The 23,231-nt window shown below is 37.7% G+C and overlaps 2 protein-coding genes across 2 annotated transcripts in view; one reads left to right on the forward strand and one right to left on the reverse strand.

The window, feature by feature from the left end:
* Positions 1–14,167, reverse strand: part of oxct1a (3-oxoacid CoA transferase 1a) — a 61,200-nt gene extending 47,033 nt beyond the window's left edge. The window contains exons 1-7 of the mRNA XM_063489428.1: positions 13,964–14,167; positions 12,811–12,919; positions 10,870–10,960; positions 7,957–8,092; positions 7,684–7,833; positions 7,086–7,192; positions 6,499–6,559 (exon numbers count right to left, since the gene is read on the reverse strand). Of these exons, the coding sequence (XP_063345498.1) occupies positions 6,499–6,559; positions 7,086–7,192; positions 7,684–7,833; positions 7,957–8,092; positions 10,870–10,960; positions 12,811–12,919; positions 13,964–14,059 (750 nt within the window). The 5' untranslated portion in view covers positions 14,060–14,167. The remainder of the gene's footprint in view (positions 1–6,498; positions 6,560–7,085; positions 7,193–7,683; positions 7,834–7,956; positions 8,093–10,869; positions 10,961–12,810; positions 12,920–13,963) is intronic.
* A 2,099-nt stretch (positions 14,168–16,266) lies between these two features.
* rimoc1 (rab7a interacting mon1-ccz1 complex subunit 1) lies at positions 16,267–23,105 on the forward strand. The gene is made up of 6 exons (XM_063490547.1): positions 16,267–16,408; positions 17,115–17,224; positions 19,693–19,839; positions 20,847–20,978; positions 21,107–21,221; positions 22,046–23,105. The coding sequence occupies exons 1-6, from the start codon at positions 16,315–16,317 to the stop codon at positions 22,279–22,281; spliced, it is 834 nt and encodes a 277-aa protein (XP_063346617.1). The 5' UTR covers positions 16,267–16,314; the 3' UTR covers positions 22,282–23,105.
* The last annotated feature ends 126 nt before the right edge of the window (positions 23,106–23,231 follow it).

The following is a 23,231-nucleotide window of genomic DNA, read 5'->3' on the forward strand; positions in this document are numbered from 1 at the left end:
TCTATTGCAATAATCCCTATCATTTCGAGGAAAAACAAAGTAGTAAACTAAAACTGACGCCTTGCAGCTTTATAACTCTGCAAAAACAGTAAAGCTGCAGTTTACAACCATGTTTGTCTAGAGCTGTCCTCTTGTAAATAAAAAAAAAATCACTTCATCATTTAATTATAAAAGATATATTGATCATGTCACAAATATGAGTCATATTTTTGAGTTATGGCCAAAGAACTTTTTATAATCGGTGACTTTTACCTTTAACCAACGAATTCTATACCAATCACGCTTGAATCCAAGTGAACGATTTCCTGAATTAATTGCATTCACAACAAGGGCCAGACATGAGGTCACAGTGACCTTAATGTCTGACCTTTAACCACCAATTCATCTTCATTCCAAAGGAATATTTGTGCCAAGTAATTTAACAGATATAGTGTTTACAAAAAAAGGGAAGGATAATCACAAAAAATCTAATTATCCAGCCAATAAAAAAAACATGTTCCCAAACTATGATTGAAACTAAATTCCTTTTTTAATTAAAAGGTAAATTTCAAAAAGTTAAACAATATACACAAACAATGTTTAAACCCTTAGTTATTGCAATTTTTGTTTCAGCAAACATCCAGTGGGAGGCTGACCTGGAAATCTGAGCATGGGGGTTATTTATTACCAATTAGACCTCTTGCCTGGCTAAAAAACAAAAAAACAAAACACACTTCCAAATACCTTAATTTAATTCACGCATGACTGGATTGCTGTGCGTGCACAATAACACCCACACAACTACACTGCGCTGCTACAAGAGAACATCTGAGTCATTTACTGTGACTGATGATCGAACAACTGCAGAAACCACTGCTTGATTCAGTCTCTGGTGCACTGAATCCCACAATGCACTGGGGCCTTTCACTGTACCTGTGATAAGGGAATAACCGGACCAGCTGGACACCCTGGAACACAGAACAATTGAATAGCAGAGTTTGGTTGCCTAGCAACCATGGAAGGAGCCAGTGATGATAATGGTAATTTTTCTTTTTTTGTGTGTGTGTGTAATTTGCTTTTGTGTTATCTTGTTTTCTGGCACCCTTCCAATCTCCAGGATTATAAATTCCATTAAAAAAAGTAGATGGCATAAACTGGCACATAAACTACAATCGTCGGTCAACGATCAGCGTGGAGCACTAATGTTAGCTATGTGTGAGACGGAGTTACAATAATGTGAACCATTAAAGAATATAACAAGATGTTAATCAATTTATCTCCAAGATGCGTGAAATGAACTCAGCCAGGTACCACCGCGGGGTTATTGATATATACCAGGAGATCATTTGAACTTGCTTTCCATAACTGCCATTAATTTCTAAAAAAAAAATTGGTTTCAGTAGGTTACAACTCTGTTCGCCCTTCAGGGATTAAATGCATTACACACATATTCACTGAGCCTCAGTAAATTTGACTTTGATGACTTTGATTACTGACAGTATGTAAATAGTTCAAAGAGATACTTTTAATGAAAGCTATAATTTTATGTGCATATTAAGTATAGATATTCCAGATACTTCAGGTTTCTTCTTTTAGTCTGCAAGTTAAATGCAGTTCAATCCCTTTCAAGCACAGGAAAGAAAATTAAAGAAGAACGGGTTAGCTAAACAAAACTTTATTCAACAATTTAATGGACATAAGCTTTTTGCCATTGCTGAAGAAGAAAGTCGCCTATACTTATGAAACTCATTTTGAAACACTTAACTGTGTGGATGTTCTAGTAACTAATTAAAGCCAATGACCAGAATCACATTAATAAGATTTGGGTTTTAGTCTGGCTATGACTACAGGACTTAATTTCACAGATGATTAAGTATTTTCAAGACTTAAACTAATATAATCTAGCTTTCATTTAATAAATCAATCTAGTTGTTTAGGTATAGCTACAACTGCCAGAGTGTGGAAATTATTTCCCTAAAGTTCCCCGGGTCTTGTCAAGCTCTTGACTGCATTTTTGCCCTTTTTTCATCAGTAATTGCTTAACAGTTTGGTCTTTCTATACACCAATAAGCCACAACATTAAAACAACTGACAGATGACAGAAATAACACTGATAACCGATGTAATATGATGGCAATCCCACTCCCCCGACGGCAGCAGGAGGCCCCATACAGACAAGACACTACCATGCACCACAGAACCTGCTTGGGAAATACAGAAAGAAGACTACAGAGAGCTCAGAGTTTTGACACAGCCTCCATACGCACAGATACATATCTGATCAAACATCTGTGGCAATTTCTAGAATAAGCCTAATCCCAAAAAGTCCCACCTCGTAACCTATAGTATTCTAAAGTTTCACTGTCATACACCCCTAGATCCAATGTGTCCATGCACCAGAGCTTAGAGCTATGGGGGCAAGGCCCTTCACAGTATTAGGTGGGTAGTTTTATTATTAGGTAGCTCAGTGGAAAAATACAGTACATTTGATGTGCAACACAAGCTTGGCGAAATGGCGTGAGCTAAAAAGCTGAGCAAGTTAAATGAATGGCTTGAGAAACGCCTCACTCTGTCTGTTCCTTACACCAAGACAACAGGGTCAATATTGATTCCAAAATCACCAGATTTATGATCGACCATGTTCTGAATCCTGAGGACAAATTTATTGGCATAGAGACAAGTAATTAGTCTCTATGCCAATATGCACTATGCAAGACAAAAAGGCTCTTAATAGGACCAATCATTTTATAGTCATCAATAAATTGTCATAATGTTAATATGTTACCTGCACTGCCATAAAGAAGGGACCATAAAACTGGCCATCTGACAAATCATTGTGATAGAACTAAGTGGTCAGAGAACCATAATGGGATTTTAAGTTAGACATTTATTTAACATAAGGAACGCGTTATTATTTATCACTCTGCACACTAATTTTAATGTGGGTGAGCAGAAATGAGGAAGGGGACTCACTTTAGGTCAGTGTCATTATTATATTATAAAAAATTTAAAAAAGAAAGAAAAACAAGTGAATCAAATGATTAAACAAAGCAGGACTAGACTCAGATTCAAAACATGTAAATTCTATTTGATATCATTTATCAGACCATATCACAAATTACAATGAATGCCTCTTGGATAAAAAAAAAAAAAGGTGATATGTGGATGGCTCGTTTTAGAGCACAATATGAAAAAGGAGTAAAGTAGAAAAAACTTCAAAGACTAGTCTTAAACTGGCACAGTTGTCTGACACAGTCTAGTTGTACTACTGGCAGGCAACGTCAAATTCCATTTAAAAAAAGATTAATTAAGTTCAGATGCAGATGCGCAGCTTTCTGTCCTAAAATGATTTGTGTCAGATTGGAGAAAGCACTTTAGGAGAGGTTAATTGACTGACATCAGTTCTTTACCTAAATAGAAGACTTCAAATGACATTTCTTTAGCTTACCCATATATGTCAAGTACTCTACTGAAAAGTAAAGTATTAATAATTTAGAATAATCCCATTCTAAACATTAAGAGTAACCTTTTTTTTTTAATTTCTCAATCCATGACAATTTGCAGATGCCATTCATGTTCATAACTGTTTTCAGATCTCGCAATGTGAAGTACATTCTGGAAGCTTATGTTGTTGTGATCCAAATCCCACATTCAATTTTTCACATTGATCAATCTGTCTTTCATCCAATGCCTGCTACTCATCACTGTAAGTAAGTAAAAAGGTTGGTAAAAATGTCACAAATGTATCTTATGAAAAACACTTCTATTGTAGCCTGGACCTATAATTGCCAACAACAGCAGCTTCATACATGATTCAGGTGATTATAGGCTCAAAAAGATAGTTGCAATATTCAGTTCAACCAATTATACTTAGATCTTAGCATTGTGATTATTATTATTCAAATTATTATTAAATCCAATAGCTGTAGTACATTTCTTAGTGGTAATAGGCCATCACAAACATGTTTCAATAAGTAAACCAGTCATACCAGTCATTTTGTAAATCAAGAGTGTGACCCCTTAAAAACCAGAAGATACCCATGGGTCACACTCAATCTTAAATCTTCACTCTAATCAAAATACAAGAGAAAGTGATTTTTTTCAAAACAAACAATACAAGTTGTTTGCTATACATTGCTAATATTACCCAGTAATATGCAAAGTGTTAAGGCCAATGTTTGACCTAACTACTTTTTATCTAACTAAAAAAAATGTATATAAATAAGAAAAGACCATACTTGTGAGTAATTTCAAACTAAATATCTGTTATTACTGCGGCCAATCTGCAGTACCTCTATGGCCCACCAGGGGGCTTCAGCTCAGAATTTTATATAAATAAAATTGAATTGAGTTGAACTGAACATCGGTAATTACTGCATTATACCAATTGTCAAGAATTAACTGATATTTACACAATATTAGGTCATTCCATCAGTTCATTTACCATCATATATCCAGATTTTGGTCACCGCATCTACTCTTCTGGATGAATAATAGGGCACCCAAAGCCAGGCTCTGCATTGGATTGAACATGCCTAAAACATGACATCTTGAGATGTCTAGGAAGAATACTTGTCAGATGCATGAACAATCTTAACTCTACCACTGGATTTCTACCTTTCATATTTGTGATTCTATTCTTTCAGTCACTACATGCAGCACATGCCCACAGGTGACAGCAGAAACAGAGATAAACCTGTAAAACATCAGCTGTGCCTACGCCCTCAGCTCTCTCTTTACTTCAACAAACCATTACAACATCTACATTACTGCAGACACAACCCGCTTGTCAATCTCCTGCTCCACTCTAGCCTCACTCCCCTACTCAGAGCAGCAACTCCTTCCCAACCTGGAGCAGATAGTTGGCTGCTTTTCATCAGATGTTGCGGGCAAGCTCGACGGCCAGGGTGTTTCTGAACAGCATTAGTCATAAATGGATAGTAAATGGTTCAAATGAAATGGGTTCTTTATTATCAATACTCAAAGGTTTGGCTGGTCACTAAAATTTGGTCTGCAATGGTAAATAGAACACATAACAGCTCCATAGTGATAAAATGTACCCCTATGTTTTCAGACATTTCTAATCAACAGCAGATTAAATCACCGGTACAGGAACAACGGAATAATTGAAAATGCACTCAGATTTATGAGAGACCCTTTTCTAGCAATTTATTTTCAGAAAGTGCCAGTTTTTTCATGGTTTTTCACACAGTTTTTCTCCCTGCTGCTCTCTGAAGCAAGCCATGTCTATATGCGAGGTGTGAAGCTGTGTGTTAGATAGGCGGAGAAAGAGACAAACACACATACACATGGAGGGAAGAGATACGCAATAACATTTTTCTAAACTGTCAAATGCTAGACAGGTGGGTAACCAGACAGAATTCAATTTCACTTCAGTTTTATTCACAGCAAAATTCATCTCAGGGCACCTTGAAGACCTTACCATATTATACAGTGAAACTACGTATGTCACAGACAACCCAGAAATAGCTGGACACACTCTAATGCTGGTCACATAGCTCTAAAAACTGCATTTATTTTTAATGCCAGGACTCTAACATCCCCTGTTCAAGTGGACAATTTCAGTTCACAAACATACACACATGACCTTTTACCTCTATCAATCATTTTTAGTTGTTTTGTTTCTACCCAACACAACATGAAGCATTTTCCGCTGGTGAAACTTATTTCAGTGGTCTTCATCAACATTAGATTTTAAATAAATTATTGACCTAAGCACTAGATTTTAAATAACCAATATACTGTAAACTAATAACACTGTGATTACATAACACTTAAACTGATTTAGAATTTAATTATATACATCTAATCTAAACTGGCTTCTTTCTCATATTGGCTGTTATCCTCCCCACTCTCCTCCCCTCATCTTACTGGTTAACTCTTCCTGGCCCCCTTTGTACCTCAAGAGCACTTGGCTAGTTTCAAACTATTTTCTAATAACCTGCTAAATTGATTCTAGTTAAGAGTTAATACTGCCATTAACTTATAGTTCTGTTTTTTACTGACCAGGCTCCTTACATGCATACTATTAATAGCACGTTGAAGAGTTGTGCCTCTGACACTGACAGCACACACAGAGAAAGAAAGTGAGCGAGAGGGACAGTGAGAAAGGGAGAACCAGAAATATTTTATGCTACATCAAATTTTTTCCTTTTTTAAATGTTGTTTTTGTTTATCTATTTTTATTTTATTTTATTTGTTATTGTTGATTTGTGAATAGCCCAAAGGGTTTGAGATTCAGGGGGCACAGGGGTGTCTTAATCTGGACAGTGTTTACTCATCACTGTGTTTGATGGTTGATTTGTACAACTTATTTATAAGTTTACCTTTTTCAGCTAGTGGGCCTAGAAAATGAAAACTTAAACAATGGATGCAGTAAAACAATAAAGTAAAACTTATGTGTATATTCCACTGACATCCAATCCACTAGTGGAAATGTTTGAAGAGGAGGTTCACACGCATTAAAAAGCATGTGACCATGATGCTGCAGTTACATACCTCAACTATTGTGGTTTTGGCTGCCTTGCACATGGGCTGGTTGAAGTTCCTAGCTGTTTTCCTAACACAAAGCAAGACATACATATTGAATAAAATGTAGTGGCAGCAAATATAATATATAAACCAGAAAGTGATTTCAAATTCTCTCAATGTGGTGCCCATTATGTTATAGCCTGTTTAGACTGAGAGTACCAGAGGACACTGCTCTCTTGTGGTGAAGAATTTTACTACATCTAATTTGGACATGCACTGGATTGGTTCAATGTTACTCATGTAGGGACCTATGCATAACCTAAACTTTGCTATAACTAAAAACAATATCTAAAGAAAAGAGTAAATTGAGAGCATTATTTAGATTTTTCTAACTTTTGCAGTATCAATGTATATAATTGAACAGAGCTATATTAGCAGTAACGAATGATAATCCCAGTCCAGTTCAAAAATATTCTGTCTGAAGTAGATCTGCAGGCTGAGAGCAAACAAGAGCTGACAAAGTTAATAAAGGCTTAAAATGCACTATGGTTTCATAAGTTCAAATATCTCAAACTTAAGACAACTTTAACACAACAATCCATTTCATTAATTACCTGAAAACAATGTTCCCGGCCTTGTCAGCTTTCCAAGCTTTGATCAGTGCAAAATCTCCAGTGATGGCTTTCTCCATGACGTAGTGCCTGCCACCAAACTCCCTCACCTGTGTACAACCAGGTGAGAAGTTACTTACAGGATGAACTTGGGGATAAACACGGTGAGCTGTTTTAAAGTTCTGTTTTTAATTTTAGACTTGGTCTTTGTAGTTGAGTCTAAACTTTGTCATGCTATAGATTCTGTGGCATTTAAATAAATCTGCAATGGCTACTATTCAGGGTTACACATTACACCACCTGTGTGAAATCTCCAAAATATTTTTTACACTTAAAACCTAAATTTTGATGAGGCTCTTTTCCTCAGTCACAAGACATGTGTTGCATACCAGTACCTAATGGTGATTTATTCAACTCACTGTGTAATTTACTGTAAAAAGAAACTGGATTTCAGTGCTGCTGTGCACTACAACAGATCAGACCAGAGCTCTTGGGAATCTGTGCATTATGAGGACAATTCAAGGCTACTATCATGTAACCCACTGAAGTTCAGCTTCAGCACTTAATTCCAAAACTACAACAGGGATGACAGCACTCTCACCTCTCTCTTTTCACTGGCAATGGCAATGCTACCATCTTTGTTGTACTTGATAGGAGAGCCACCCTCTTGGATAAGAGTACCATAGCCAGTAGCAGTGAAAAAGGCTGGAACCCCAGCTCCTCCTGCCCTGATTCTCTCTGCAAGAGTACCCTGTGGGGGAAAAAAGTGGCAGATTATGAGAGGAGTACAAGAGAAATCCAGATACATGTACACAGCATGTTTGTTAAAAACTGTATAAGCCTTGTCACTTGACTTTTTTTTTTTTAAACCAACCTGAGGCGTTAGTTCCACTTCCAGCTCCCCTGACAGATACTGTCGCTCAAATTCTGCATTCTCTCCAACATATGAGGAGATCATCCTCTTGATCTGCTTAGTCTGGAGCAGCAGGCCCAGGCCAAAGTTATCCACTCTAAGGAAAACACACACACAGCACTAACTTACTAAGCTTTGTTTTGTTTATTAAATTAACTTAAGCAGTTTTTTATAAATATAAGCTGATCTAAAGGGTACACACAAGTGTCTTGTGTTTTATTTTACATTTCATGTTATTACATTTCAAATGAATACATTTTCATTTTTTATTTGACATTAAAGCACTTTTCTGTCAATACTCATTTATTTCTACCAACTATGCTTCTTTTTCCTCATAAGAAACTATCAATGTCCTATCTTCCTGTAATTTCCAGCATTTCTTATTGTTAACGTAAACGCTTAGAGAGGTTATTCAAGGTTGTAACTCAGTCAAGCTGAAACTGATATGGCTCCCTTTTCTGATCTTAAGACAAAGCAAAGACAGTCACAGTCCAGCTGTGGCCTATTCACAGCCATAATCACAGTACATTTGATCAAACACAGCTGCTGAGCCTGGGGTTGCCACTGAGTCAGATTTTTCTGAGCATGTCTTTGTTTATTGTCTGTCAAAACCGCACGGAATAATTGTGCTTGAAAGAAGCTGTGAAGCTCACACTGGTCTCAAGTGTGTCTTACACCTGCTGCACATAGGGTGTCACGTATTTAGACCACCATACCTGGACAAATCATCATGACTCAACAGTTGTGAATACATTTTTCTAGCCTTCTTTGACAAACATAAATTGCCGAGTCCCTCAAGCAACTGTTTGATCAGCTATGAGAGGACTGGCTTTTTGTGGCTTTAAAGCTCTTTCATACCAAACAAGAAAAACAGATGGCAATCGAATCAAGTTAGTTTCAATCTGTCCAAGCTGTATTTTTGCAACACAAAACACTTTAAACATGTGCTTTATGTTAATGCACAGGCAACTAAAAACTCACTCTCTCTTACACTGCTCTAACTAATCTCCAACTACCACTGCTTTGTACTCTAATTGGAACTCTAATCTCGGGTTATCTTAAATTATATCCAGGCCATGCGTTATCAGAATGCAAAAACAGATAACTGCAAAGTGCACTGTCACATGCACACAAACCACTGGTGATGCAACACACAATGGAAACACTAAAGAAAGGTTTTGGCACTATTAACTCGTGTTAATGTTTTGTGATCTTGTGTGTGAAGCTGGTGTGTATGGAATGATGTTTGAGGACTATAAGCTCTTCAGGCAAATACTCAGTGCTCATTCATGAGAGCAGATTCCAGCAGTGATCTTGAGCACAAGTGTCACTGCCTTTTACACAGAATCTATTTGGTTTGTGTCAAATTCTGGAGCAGCTGATTACACAGTACGTATAAAGCTGCAAGGGAAGGCGGTTCTGTAACAGCCCAATAATCTCCTTTTGTACAGCTGAATCCTTCTCAACTCATCGAGGGCATAAAGGGCCAGCTGTGTCAGTTTCATGAGCAGTGAAATATGAGGGTCTCGTTCCTCTCACCCAACAGCAGTGAGACAAAACACTCATGTGTTCTATATTGCTACAAAAGTCAAAAGATTAAAGATTTATCCTTGATTAGGGATCATTTTAAAGAATAAAGTGACACAACACAACCAATATTTCTGCATGGTAACTTCTCTATTATCCTCTCAGATGAGATCTGCATACCTGGCAACAGCATGAGGCAGCATTTCCCAAGTTAGAATTACACTTTCTTTCCACTGCTGCCAAAATAAGGTTAGCAATGCCTAGTTGTCAAATAGTAAATATAGTTTTCATTCAAAAAATAGTTTGTTCACACTGCTTTACAAGCAAACACACTTATGCAGTACTGTCATTTAAAAAAAGGAGTCTTTATTACAGTACTTGATTGCCTGCCACTGATATAATTAATTTTCCCAAGGGGTAATATGAGAAACTGGGACTGTTGTGCAGGGCCGAACCAAAAAGCTGAACTTAATTCTGCGTTCAGCTTTTGAGTTCAGCTGGATCTGGGCTGCTTCCTGGTGCAGCCCAGATCCAGTTTCTCATGTGGCCTCTTGGGAAAATTGATTTCCCACCCATGACTGGGATATATGATCACCACGAAGGCTTTATTATAAAATTATCATATGAAAACATACACATGTAATTCTTACCCTTTAATAGTTTTGTATGTGACATAAATACAAAGACATAAAAGGGTAAGAATTACTCAAGTTTCACTGTTTCTGCATAAGCACTACAATTAAATGTTTACTGGATTGTGACACGCCAGGTTTTGATTACAAAAGAAAGCTGCAATTTTATTTTTCCTTTTTTCTTTCAACAGTATTAGAATTTTATTTGAGTTAAAAGACTGAATGCAACCTTCAGTTAGTTCTTGCTACTGTACAAAATGTACAAAAGGACAAAATGTATAATAAAGGGAATTAAGGTCACCAGCTGACTGTTATGTGTACACTGAGTCTGCACTGAGACCAAATACAAACATCACACACAAGATCACCTGACCACACACACCTCTTCCTTGTACCTTATTTCCAATGACTTATCTAATAGCCTCTGGGCATCTCTCTAGCGCAACACTGCCTGTCTGGCGTTACAGTCATAAGGTTGCCAATGCTGCAATTAGACACCATCACAGGCTCAAATCAAGACAAAGAAACACTACTATTCAAGACAATAAGCAAAACTTTCAAGTTCATATGCAAGGATGTGGTTTGGTTAAAAGTTTTAAACCAAAGTAATAATTCTAATGTTTTTTTTATTTTATTTAATTCTACCAAAAAAAAACAACAACAACAATGAAGGGTACTATTCTAAAACAGCATGTACACTTCCACACATACTTACCCAGCATTGTTACTGACTGCAGTGATGCCCTTAACGCCAGTCTTCAGTAAACTGTTGATGAGATTCTCCGGAATTCCGCATAATCCAAAGCCTGAGGTGGAATACAAAACGGTAAGCGTTGCAAACAAGGAATCACTGTGAGAAAAGAAAACGATACACATTCAAACACGACTTTAAATAAAACTGTCAAAAGCATGTATCAGTGTATTTACGTTGTAAGTAAATGTTGTGACTTTGTGTTTTATCTTCACTTGTTCAGCTGATGTCTGTGCATTTACTGCCATCGCTAATTTCCTTATATTTTGCTAGGAAAAAATAAGAAATGTCTAATCCAGTTAATTGGCTTAAAGCATAAAAAACATTTCTCTGAAAATGCTCAGAGAAATGAAAATGAATGAAAAAGCAGCCGATGTCTAAAGAAAACTTTAAAAGACCTTCAGAAAGCCTGGAGAACAATTGATTAAGACCAGTTACAAAATTACAATTAAGTGCTGTATGTTAACCAGATATTTTAGGCCAATTCGTTCATAGCAATGTGAGAATTAGGTTGTGATTTGAACTGTGATTCAGTGCTCTCCTCATGGACTTTGGATCAAAGTCCAAAGATAGCCCGGCCTTTGATGGCGCAGTTGAGCTACATGGTGTGAAGGAATTTTATTCGCAAACATATATTTAAGACATTTTAAGATCATATAAGGACCTTAAAATGTCTTAAATACACATTTACATCTAAGGATTAGGGACATGCCAGATTTGGACAGTAAACTAATACAAAAACAATGATCTTGTTAACTATGTCAAACCACACAGAAAAACCAAAGTGCAATCAGCTTGGATCAAGCCCAGGTATTTCTAACCTTGTTTATAAACATTCTTATATTGCACTGAGCGAAGGTTCATCTGCTTTTCTCTTAGACAGAAGTGCGTCACAACGGAAAATATTTAACAATGTCACTGTGAATAGGACTATAAATAAGATCAGTGGAATGCGTGTGCACTCAGTGTGTGGATGATACTCAACCAGCATTCTACAGACAGTTTGGAATCACTTCATTGCAAATTAGACATTACATTTATTCTAATGAATTCACCTGCCACTTTCTTACGTGCACGTGTTCAACCGCTCATTAACCAAGAATCAGCCTGATTTAAGTGATTTTGAACGCATGGTTGTTGGTGCCAGACAGGTTGATCTGAGTAATTTAGAAACGGCTGATCTACCATCTACCAGTATTGTTCCACACAACCATCTCTAGGGTTTAAAGAAAATATCCATTGGTTGCCCAGTGGTTCAACAAAAACTGGATAACAGAAGACTGAAAAAACATTCTCTAGTCTGATGAGTCTCCTAACAATTGGATGGTAGAGTCAGAAAAAAGATAACCATGGATCTATCCTGTGTATTAACAGCTCAGGCTGGTGGTGGTATAATATTGTGGGAAATATTATCTTGTCACATTTTAGGGCCCTTGGTATACCAACAGTGCACCATTTAAATGCCACAAGATACAGGAATATTATTGTTGTTGACTGTGTCCACCCCTTTACGACCACAGGTCTTCTGATAGCTGCTTCCAGCATGAGAACAAACAATGTCACAAAGTTCAAATGACCTATAACTGCGTTCTTGAACATGACAATGAGTACTCATCACTGTAACCAAATGGCCTCCACAGTTAGTAGAGCAGTTTGGGATGTGATGGAATGAGAGATTTGCATCACGGATGTGGAGCGTGTTTTTGTTTCCAGCACCTTGATGAGTCTATGCCATGAAGAAATATGAAGCTATAAGAGACAGTAATACCAAGATGTACCTCATAGCATCCAGTGAGTGAATGTAAATATAAAGCATAACATACTGTTAGGTGAAAAAAATCATCATAAACCAAGCAGTCCTATCTGACATTGTTACAATATGTTTGTGAAAGTACTATACATTACCTCCCACAAGAATGGTAGCTCCATTATGGATATCTTTAACTGCTTCTACAGGATCTGAGTAGAACTTTGAATTTTTCTGACTTGATGTGGAAAAGTAAGAGCCACAGGTCTGTAGAAAGCACAAGAGCATGAAATACAGCAAATTTGCCTTCATAAAAAATGCTGTTTCCGCAACACCAAAAAAACCAAACATGTAAATTCTAAATAGAAGCACAAAAAAATAAAGGTTTAAAACCTAATGACATGCTTGCACAGTTCAAATCCAATTTATTCTGTAGAAGAAAGGAAAAGTAAACCTAACTGCTGAACAAATCCTGCAACAAAAGCAGGCGAGATTATGATAGCACACAGCCAAGAGCCAAAAACCAACAGTCAGCAGAGGATTCAGGTTTAAAATCATGTGTTTAAAACCCTGTGTCAGGCCAATGCGAGCTGCTGTCTTTTGTAAATTCTCATATCTCAGACAGTAGTTAAACGCAAGTTCAACCATGAAGGGCTGTTAAAATCTAAGATATCACGCAGATTGCTGCAATCACACGGTGCTTACTGTGTGGGTGATAATTAACTAGCATTCAAGAGAAAGCTTAAGTTCACAATGTTCTTGTCATTACACACAAATACATTGTTACAAATAAGCTTTTTTATTAGTTAACAAAACGAGCTTCACATTTAACGACTCTATAATATTGGAACATGTTTTTGAAAGTTTTCCGCACTGAATAAAACGTGTGGCAGGTGTTTAGACCTAAATCTAAGATTACTTGGTGTTGAGTTACGCGCACTTGGGATCATTTTTCTCCCAAAATCCAACTACACATACCTTAGTCAGACCAAATAACCTGATTCACTTTATTCATGCCTTTCTAGATCTTGGCAGCAGTTTTTGAAAGGATTGGCAAATGTGTTGTATTGCGCGTATCCGCAAGGTTGTGCGCCCTGCAGGCTGAGGTCAGCCCACAATAACACATAAACGCAAACTGAAACAGTTTAAAAGTATGAACGACGCGAAGCTTGGTTAATAGTTTCATTCCAAATGTAACCAATACTTTAATGACAGTTGAATTTTTATATTTTACTATTGTCGTCTCTTTTTTGCAGCAACATTATCTCAACACTCCTACAACGGGTGTAACGTCGCTGTTGTTATACTGACCTTGCTCAATTGGTGGATGGCGAAGTTTATTTTGGTTCTGTGGTGGGTTTTCAAGAGTATATTTTCCGCTCTGCACAAAGCTTTGAGGGCCGCCATGATTTGGAGCTACAAACTTGGGGTGGGCGGAGATGCAGGGTGAGCACTGACTGGACCTTTAACCGAGCTAGCTGAGGGTCACAAAATGTGGCTACACGCAAGCCCAGCTCGGCGCCACGACGCTATTGGCTGTTGTTTTCAAACAGGATGAAAGGAGAAGCTCTTCTTCGTCATCTTTTTCCCCCCTGGTAAGCTAGGCATGTTTTAGTGCATTGCCGCCTACTGTTGGTGCTGTAGCGTCATTGCCGTTTGAGAAAGCCCAATACTACCCTTGTTCTCTTGTTCTTTTTTTAGTAGGGCTATACTGTATTCAAAGGTCCGCGAAGAAAATATTAATTTCCCTGACACAGCATGCAATGCATGAGAGCAATTTGCAATCTCTGTTTCCCCACTGCATCCCATTCTCACCATTGATGATTCAGCCTCTCCCCAAGGATGCAGTGGCACAGCATCCTGCCAAATGGCACATGCAAATCTACATTTTCTACCTAATCTTATCCACGCCATCAATGCTTTCAATCCCAACATCTGCTGGCACACAAAGACAGTTTCACATTTGATTAAATTCATTTTATTTATATCGAAACCATATTTCAAAACAGGAATTGCCTCCTGGTGTTTAATATTGAAAGGTAAAAACCCTACAATAATGCAGAACAACCCCAACAACTCACAAAAGACGACGTGCTATGAGCAAGTGCTTTGGCGACATTGGGAAGGAAAAACTCCCTTTTAACAGGAAGAAACCTCCAGCAGAACCAGGCTCAGGGAGGGGCAGCCATCAGGGTTGGGGGTGAGGGGAAGGAGACAAGACAAAAGACATGCTGTGGAAGAGAGACGGAGATTAACAATAGCTCATAATTAAATGCAGAGTGGTGTTGAGAAGGCATTCTCATTTTTTTTTTCATTAGAATTTTGACATAGAAAAAAAAATCATGATGCATTAAAATCCAATTCTTATGAATTTGGAAAGCCTATATTGACTCTTTAGAAACTTCCAGAACTCAACTGCCAAAAAGGCTAGGCCTTTTAATTTGATAAAACTTTAGTGTTTAATTTGCACAAAGCAACCTAATTGCAGGTACCTACATTTCCACCAGGAGAATTTTTTTTCTGAAGCTTTCAACAACCCTATTGATCATTTGATACCAAATATCAATATCGAATCTGTATGATCAGGTAAAGGAGAGTCTGGAGAGGTGGAGGTGTGTGCTAGAGGAAAGAGTAATGAAAGTCAGTAGATGCAAGACTGAATACATGTGTGAATGAGAGAAAAGCATAGACAAGAGATGGAGCCATTTGGAGACCAAGTTAGAGAGGAAAGGTGAGATGAGATGGTCTGGACACATGCGGAGGGATAGTGGATATACTGGCTAAAGGATTCTGACTATGGAGCTGTCAAACAGGAGGCAAAGAGAAAGACCACAGACAAGATTTATGGATGTAGTGAAAAAGGACATGCAGTGGGTTGGTGTGACAGCAGAGAATGGAAGAGATGGATTGAAATGGATGATGACTGTGGTGACCCAGCTCAAAAAAGAATTTAGTTATTAGTTATTTGCCCTTCTGCCCCATGAAAACACAATGTTGAGGAGGCACAAGGCAGATGTCCTACACCGTGGACTCTGTCTCAGCAGTTTGCAACACACTTCTTGCAATACCTGAATTTTTCCCAGTCTGCCTCATGTTGCACAGAATTTCCCCTTCTATTTTCCTCATTTAATTTGTATCCACAGGTTCCAGCAATATGCCCCCTCCAACAAACAGAAATCTGTAGCTCATCCCTACATTTCTCATATCTTTCCTCTGCATGCACCCCTGACATTACAAGCAAAAACCAACAGATCATCTTTTTCATCCCTCCTTTGAAATTTATCTTTCCACTTTCTGTAGAAACGGTTTCTGGCATAGGACTCATTGCATAGGACTAAATAACTAAAAACTGACTAACCCCTCCCCCCGCCCTCTAACCGGCTACCAACAGTTTGTTTCCTACTGTTTGAGTTATTATTTTCCAAAGTCGCCTCAGCAGACGTCTAACTTTATAGCATGCACGCTCCCTTCAGCTGTCAGCACCACCACACTATCTAAAAGTACACGTATGTTTAAGGTTTAAAGTTAACGTTTTTGCAAACGCAGGGATGACTTACTGGTATAATCCTTCGGCCGTGCGCGTGCATGCACAGAAACGGAAATTGAAAATTCTTTGAGCACGTGAGTAAAATCCGTGGCTCCCGTGACTGGTACTTTTAGTCATGGCCGACGACTACAGACGACAAGGTTTCGAGTTGGAGAGAAGAATATTTGAGTTAGACATCAAGTGTTCGAGTCTCAGAGCTGAAAAGCAAGGTACCGATTACACTGTTTATTTGTTTGCCTTTCGGCAATTCATTCAGTACGTGGCAAACAGTCTTGGTTAAGGAATCGACTAGCAAGCAAGCAATCAAGCTAACTTCCAGCGTACGTTAGCTTGCAACCATGACAACAGCTGCTGTCTGGTGAAATATTGCATTTTGGTAAAAAACAAAACAAAACAACCTTTCTGAACACATCAGTGCATATGCAGTTAGTTAATTATAATTAGTGGTTAGCAACGTTGCAGGACAATGTACATAACTCGCGGAGTTATGTTTGTATTTCACTAGGGTTTTTTGAGTTAACTGCTAACGTTAGCTAAAATGCAGTATTGTTGACATATGTGAAGGTATGACACATGATGGCTGGTAATGCTAGCTAAACGGCTGTCATCAATAAAGCAACGAAGCATCTACGTTGTCCTTATTGAATGTTAAATGGTGTCGTTAACTTTTTTACTTTAACTTGTATCTGAACCTCAAACGCCACCGTGTTAGTGCGCATTTTTGGCCTTATGTTTATCTGTGAATGCTCGCATGGGCTAGTCAGCTTATGTTTTATGCTAAAATATTTTTTTTTCCTGTCATGAGTCGAATTGTGGATGATTATAAAGTCCCGATCAACAATCGCGATAACTCGGGATTTTTCATGAGTTTAGATTTGTACTTGGGTAATATGTTAACATATGGTTCTTCCGTAGATGATGACTATTTACAGAATGCATCTGCCATACTAGACAAGTTGAAAAGCTTTTACAGACAAGGAGGAGAGAGTAGCAACCTATCCAAGTTGCTGCAGGATTACACACAGGTACTTCCTTCCATCAAATTGTATTTACTCTCTTGCGTTTCAGTAAGTTATTTTATTAAGTAGTCAGTAACATGAGGCATTTTTTTTTAAACTACTAGTGATTTCTGTCCCCAAAACCACAGAAAACAGGATAAAATACCCAACTAAGTTGCTCTGAACACAAGGAAATTTTTCTTACTTACACTGCTTAGCAGTCTTAAACGCAAATATAAAATGTCTTAATCATTTTAGAAGGTGGAAGCAGAAAGTGACAGGTTTGCAGTAGGTTACTGTTGTATCTACATTTTAATAAAAACCCTGCATATCTTAAAGATACTTTCAGTTGTTCCCATTTTCACAAGGGGTCACCACAGTTGGTTGATCACACATATAGTTTTTACTTTTTTGCAACCCCAAGGGGATTTGTGTCTCCTCCCAAAATCAAACCAGGGACCTTTTATTTGTTAGATGGATGTGTAAACCACTACACTATGCAGCCACTAAAAAACGATCCTCTCTGCAAAGTAAAAACTGAACACATTCCAGTCTCTTTACTTTTACAGTTTAAGTTTAGCACTGTACACACATGTCCAGGGGATTGAATACCCAGATTTGTTGGTTTAGTGTCTGTGTAACAGACTAAATTGTCATGTATAGCTAGAACCAAGTTATAAAATGCAGTTGTACAATAAGGGAGTTTATATAAAAAAAGTAAATCTGTCTGCACATCTATATTCACTCTGGCTTGAGTAAGTGAACATAGAGCAGGCAAAGGCTAGTTACATGTCAAGAATTGTAGCTAAGTTTGTAAAGTAGTGTAACGTAAATGTTGTGTCACAGACATAATCACAAAATGCACCGTCTATTCAGTAATAAACGCTAAGCAATTTTCTATACTGTCTGAAAATAATTTCCTGTGAATTTTAGGGCTGCAACGATTCATCACCATAATCATTGGCATCGACTATAAAAATTTGTTGACGCAGAATTGTATTTTCTTAAGTGTTGAGCACAGGCATACAGGTGACTTTGTCCTATAAAGAGGCTCATGCACCTGTCAAATGGCTAAAGTCAGGACAGAGAACATCTTTAGCATGGTTATTAACAGCTGGGAACATCATCTCAAAGATCTCAAAGCTTTATTTGAACTTATGGATAGAAACCATTTTTAGTTTCCTACTTGCACATTTTTTCTTTGTTTAAATGCTACTAGCAAATTAATTTATATTACCTAACATTTTGATTTATTTCATTTTTATTCTGATGGTTCTATTGAGTAATGTTAAAAGAACCATTTGATTATTTTCAAATTCATATGTTTCCTGGGTCATTATTTTAATTTGCTGTGGGACAAGACAACAGGGTATTCACAGGTGGGCAGACTTGAGCAGGTAAGGTACTGGAGCCTAGAATAAGAGGTTTGCCTACAGGAAGTGTAGATAAGAGTTACTGAAATAATCGTCGACTAATCAAAGAAAAACGAGGCACATTAGTCGGCTATCAAAATAATTGTTATTTGCAGCCTTAGTGAATGTTACTTCTGCTAAAGTGCTAATGTTGCTAACATAGTGTCTTCTATAATGAGTCCATTGAAAGTGCCGTCTTTGCAGTTGCTGCTGTCTTCTGTTTAGCTCTTATCTAAATTTTGACATAATTACAGAGCTCATATCAGGAAAACATGGAAACTTTGTCTGAAATGAAAACCCTCTAATTATGAGTGTTTTAGTTCTGTTCACTTTGTTCCTTTAATGATTTACAGCCTCTGTGTGACATTGTAATAATGTCTAATGCAAACTGGTCTAGATTTACTTTACTAAAGATATTCTGCAGCTTATTGCTTTAAAAATTTAGGGGTAAAATGTTTGCCGTAAACTATAAAACAAAACCTTTAACTCTATACCAACCCACAAGAGATGGTTCAGTTAGGGAAGAAGGAATGTTGAAGATGGTGGTTTCGTTTTACATGTGTTCACCAGTTGTATTAATGTGATCTTGGGGTGCTTTCCATTCTGCGTACTGTACTTCCTGCCATTCTCATCACTCTATCCTTCAGCCTTTAGCCTATATTTTCCCCTAAATGTATCTCAGAGGAGGTTCAAGAACCATAGTTGTATCATACTAAAGCTTTTTGAAAGACAGAAAAAATATTTTTGAGTAGGCAGCTGATCTGATGGGACAGTAAAATGAGTGACTGCATTATTGGAAATTGCTTTACGTGATCTAAATTCAATTCAGTTTCATTTATGTTGTGCGTGCTTATGTTGTATTACAGCTCCAGATTAGATACTGATATCTCTAACTGTTGTTTTTTTTTTCCCCTTAAATAGTTTTCTTAATTAGTTTAAAGAAGGAGCAACAGCTGGCAGGTTTATTATAGGCCTTTATCCTATTTTGCAAAGTTATACATGGACCAGGCAAAATGTTTAAGACAATTTTAACACATCATTCATTTTTACTTTTTTTTTATTATTTTATTTTTCATCATTTAGGTGATTCTAGACATCACTTTTTATGAAGAGAATAAACTCGTGGACCAGGAGTTCCCTGAGGACTGTTCACCATTTAAAATTCAGCAGCTTCTTCAAGATCTGACTGAACCTGAAGTTTTGGCTGCACGGCTTGCACCAGCACAAGAGGTTTGTGTTTGTCTCAAACCGATTTTGGTGTTGATGTGTTGTCTTCTACTCCATTTTGTGAATAGTGTACTTTGTATCAAATCACAAACTGTCATGTAGTCTGGTTATTACGATATAAGACTATAAAGGTTACTATATGGGGACACAATCCCACAACCCAAAGGGTATAAAAGAGGAGCAGACACTCTTTTTTTTTTTTTTTTTTTTTTTTTTCTATTAAGATTATGTCCATGTGTTTCTTTCTTGGGCTACGTCCACACGTACACGGGTATTTTTGAAAACGGAGATTTTCCGTTTTCGTTTTGAAAAATAATCCCGTCCACACGTAAACTCAGAAATGAAGGAAAACGCTGCTAGGCACATGCCAAAGCAACAGGTGGCGATATATTCCTAACCGTGTAGAAATGTTGGCCAATCAGAAGTCTAGAAGCCTCGGTGGGAAATAGTAAACAAAGCTGGGGCATAGAAGCAGAACCGAGTCATATGTGTGGAGGGACAGTAACTGTGTGTGTATATGTAAGCATTTAAACACTGCAGAGAGTACAATTAACAGTAACAGTATTGTAGAAATTCATTTCACCGAAACAATAACGTGGCGCACAGTGTGACATCAAAAAAGGCGCACACCTTTGACGCTGCGTTTTCTCCGTTTTTTCTCGTCCACACGTAAATGCAAAAACGGAGTTTTCGAAAATATCCACCCTGGCTGGCGTTTTTAGAAATCTCCGTTTTCAGTGACCGAAAACGCCGTTTACGTGTGGACGGAAGGTGCAAACGCATAGAAAAATCTGCGTTTTCAAAAATACCCCTGTACGTGTGGACGTAGCCTGAGTCTGGTTAATTATCCTACTTTCAGTAGGACGTCAGTTCAACTTTAATTTTCCCTTTGATTTGTGGTTCCGCTACTCACACTTGGACACATGCTTTTAAAGTGCTTATTAAATAAATATGGATGAGGCATCATGGAGTGTCTGATATTGATATTCGTGTCTTTTGGTTTATATTAGGTGCAGTCTGTGTTGGGTTTAGAGCTGTTAGAATGTCTCTACTGGAGACGTGGAGCTCTGCTGTATATGTACTGTCATACCCTTCATCAGCGAAAGCAGTGGATCAAGAAAAACAAGGAAACATTCCTTAAGGTAACAAACAATGCAGAGATCTAAGGAGTTTCATTCATTGTTAGCTGTGCAAATTTACTTTGATTAAAACCAATAGTTTACCACTTTTTTATGTTTCTTTTTTAATGTTAAACACATTTTTGACCCAGTGTATTCAGGAAGGTGTGCGATACCTGATGCGGATGCTGCAGGTGAGAAACTCTGTGAAGCTCAATGATGGTGTGGTGCTACATGACACTGCTACAGCAAACATCTTATCTGAAGGTAAATATGTTATTTATTATAGACGTGATAGACTGAAGGAATACACTTGAACCCACAACCTCCCCAGTTATGTGATCGGATGTTTGTGTTATATTGTGGTAGGGAGAAACGTGACAGCTTGGCTGGAATCTCTTCTGTCCTTGGAGACGAGAGTTTTTGCAAATCAATATGGTTACTGAGAATTACATCCCAGAGTAATCATTGGCAGGGATCATTAAATGCGGTTTGGGGGCGGAACTCCTTAGTAAAGCAGTTTTTTACTTCTAATTTGTGACCCATCTTTGAAAATCTTAGGACATTTTAAAAAAAAAAAAAAAAAAAAGCAGCTGACCTTCATTGAAGCTGCTTTTTCTCTCATCCCAGAGGCTTTTCAATTCTAAAACCAAAAGGTGGAGAGTCCCATACTTAATAATGGGTACACGTACAGAATTAGGTGTATAGATGTGAAAAAAGGCGTGGATCATTACCACTAGAAGTTTCAGGTGACACTTCGGAAAAAACTTGCCCCAAAAACTGGATATGGCTCACCTTGGCTTGTTTGATGATTCACATGATTAATAGTGGTCAGCGACCACCTCCTAAGGGACAACCCCCACTAGGGTTTAAATACCTGGGGCTCTACATACAGAAGCCAAACTGAAGAAGCCTCTGGGATGAGAGGTGAAAAGTCTTCAACAGAGTTAAAGAAATCCATCACTTTTTGTTTTTCTTCTTCTAATACTACAATGACCTGGATGACTGAAAACTGACACAGAAATTTTTTAACAATCTGTTCTGTTGTCGCCAACTGGTCTTACTAACTACGGGTTTATCTTTTGGGTCAGGCATTTTCTCAGACACACACCTGTTGACAATGATGTACATTGGCGAAATGTGTTTCTGGGCAGTCAAGTACGAGGACTGCAGCGCTGACACTACGGAGCACAAAGAAGATCGCCTCCAGTTTCGGGACATTGGCACACAGATCCTCAACAAATATGTGCTTGCCTGTGAGGGCCCTCTCCAAGGGCAGGGCTGGAACACAGAGAATGCCAAGGAAATCCTCAGTATTTTACAGTGAAAAATATAGCTTCTCTGTTAAAATTGCCCTCAGGAACAGATCAAAGTTCAATATTCAAATGTGTCAATCCCAAATAAAAATGGAGCCCATCGGATGGGGTGCAGTCTTGTGAAAGTTTATGGGGAGGCACAGGGAGAGAGTGAATGTGAAGAAAGGAGATGCTGGAACAGTGTCTACAGGCAACCTAATCCTATGCCAAACAGCCCAGGCCAAAGCAGATGAATGAGAAGCTAGAGTATAAGACAAGCATTGTAATAGAAGGGCTGCACAAGAGGCTGTTGAATAATTATTTGCCCTGGCCTGCTGAAAAAGCAGTGGCCACTCTGATTCCAGACTGTTGATTGGGGCATTTGTTTTGCTCTAAGAATGTGTCACAATAGCATTAATATTACTAAAGAGGTTATGAATAATAAAAAAGAAAAATTGACCTTTCATTTTAAGATTGTAACAAGTTTAAAGATAATACAGCTGGAAATGAGACATTGCACATTAACATTTATTTATTGTTTTGTTGCCATTTTGTTATGCTTTTAATATATATTAAAATAGCATATGCATTATTTGAATTTGTGTATAAAGTATACACACAGAAGGCAAAGAAAGGTGTTCGAACTGTTTGTCAGTGACGTATTAATGACCAATTCAAAGTATGTTCAGGTTTGTTCATACCAGCTTTGTAATGCACCACTTGTATTTTCATCTATTGCAACTTCCATTTTTCTGCAACTTGAATAACATTGATAGTGTAACTATTAATAGAGAAACTGTGTTGTTTGGGCAAAAAAATCTATCATTTTGTTTTTTAATGTCCTTGTTGACAATAAACGTGCTTTGTTTTAAGAAAATTTTCCTAGTTTGCCTTCCAGATTTTCTTTTACTACGTTTCCCTTTTTTGTTTGATGATACTGAACTACAATACCCACAATGCTCCACTGCTACCCAATAATGAG

This window comes from Pelmatolapia mariae, linkage group LG12 (genome assembly GCF_036321145.2).
Source record: "Pelmatolapia mariae isolate MD_Pm_ZW linkage group LG12, Pm_UMD_F_2, whole genome shotgun sequence".
NCBI lineage: Eukaryota > Metazoa > Chordata > Actinopteri > Cichliformes > Cichlidae > Pelmatolapia > Pelmatolapia mariae.

Coding starts and splice junctions, on each gene's coding strand:
- rimoc1 (XM_063490547.1), top strand. CDS start 16,315: ATGGCCGACGACTACAGACGACAAGGTTTCGAGTTGGAGAGAAGAATA. Junction 16,409..17,114: donor TCTCAGAGCTGAAAAGCAAG/GTACCGATTACA, acceptor GTTCTTCCGTAG/ATGATGACTATTTACAGAAT. Junction 19,840..20,846: donor GGCTTGCACCAGCACAAGAG/GTTTGTGTTTGT, acceptor GGTTTATATTAG/GTGCAGTCTGTGTTGGGTTT.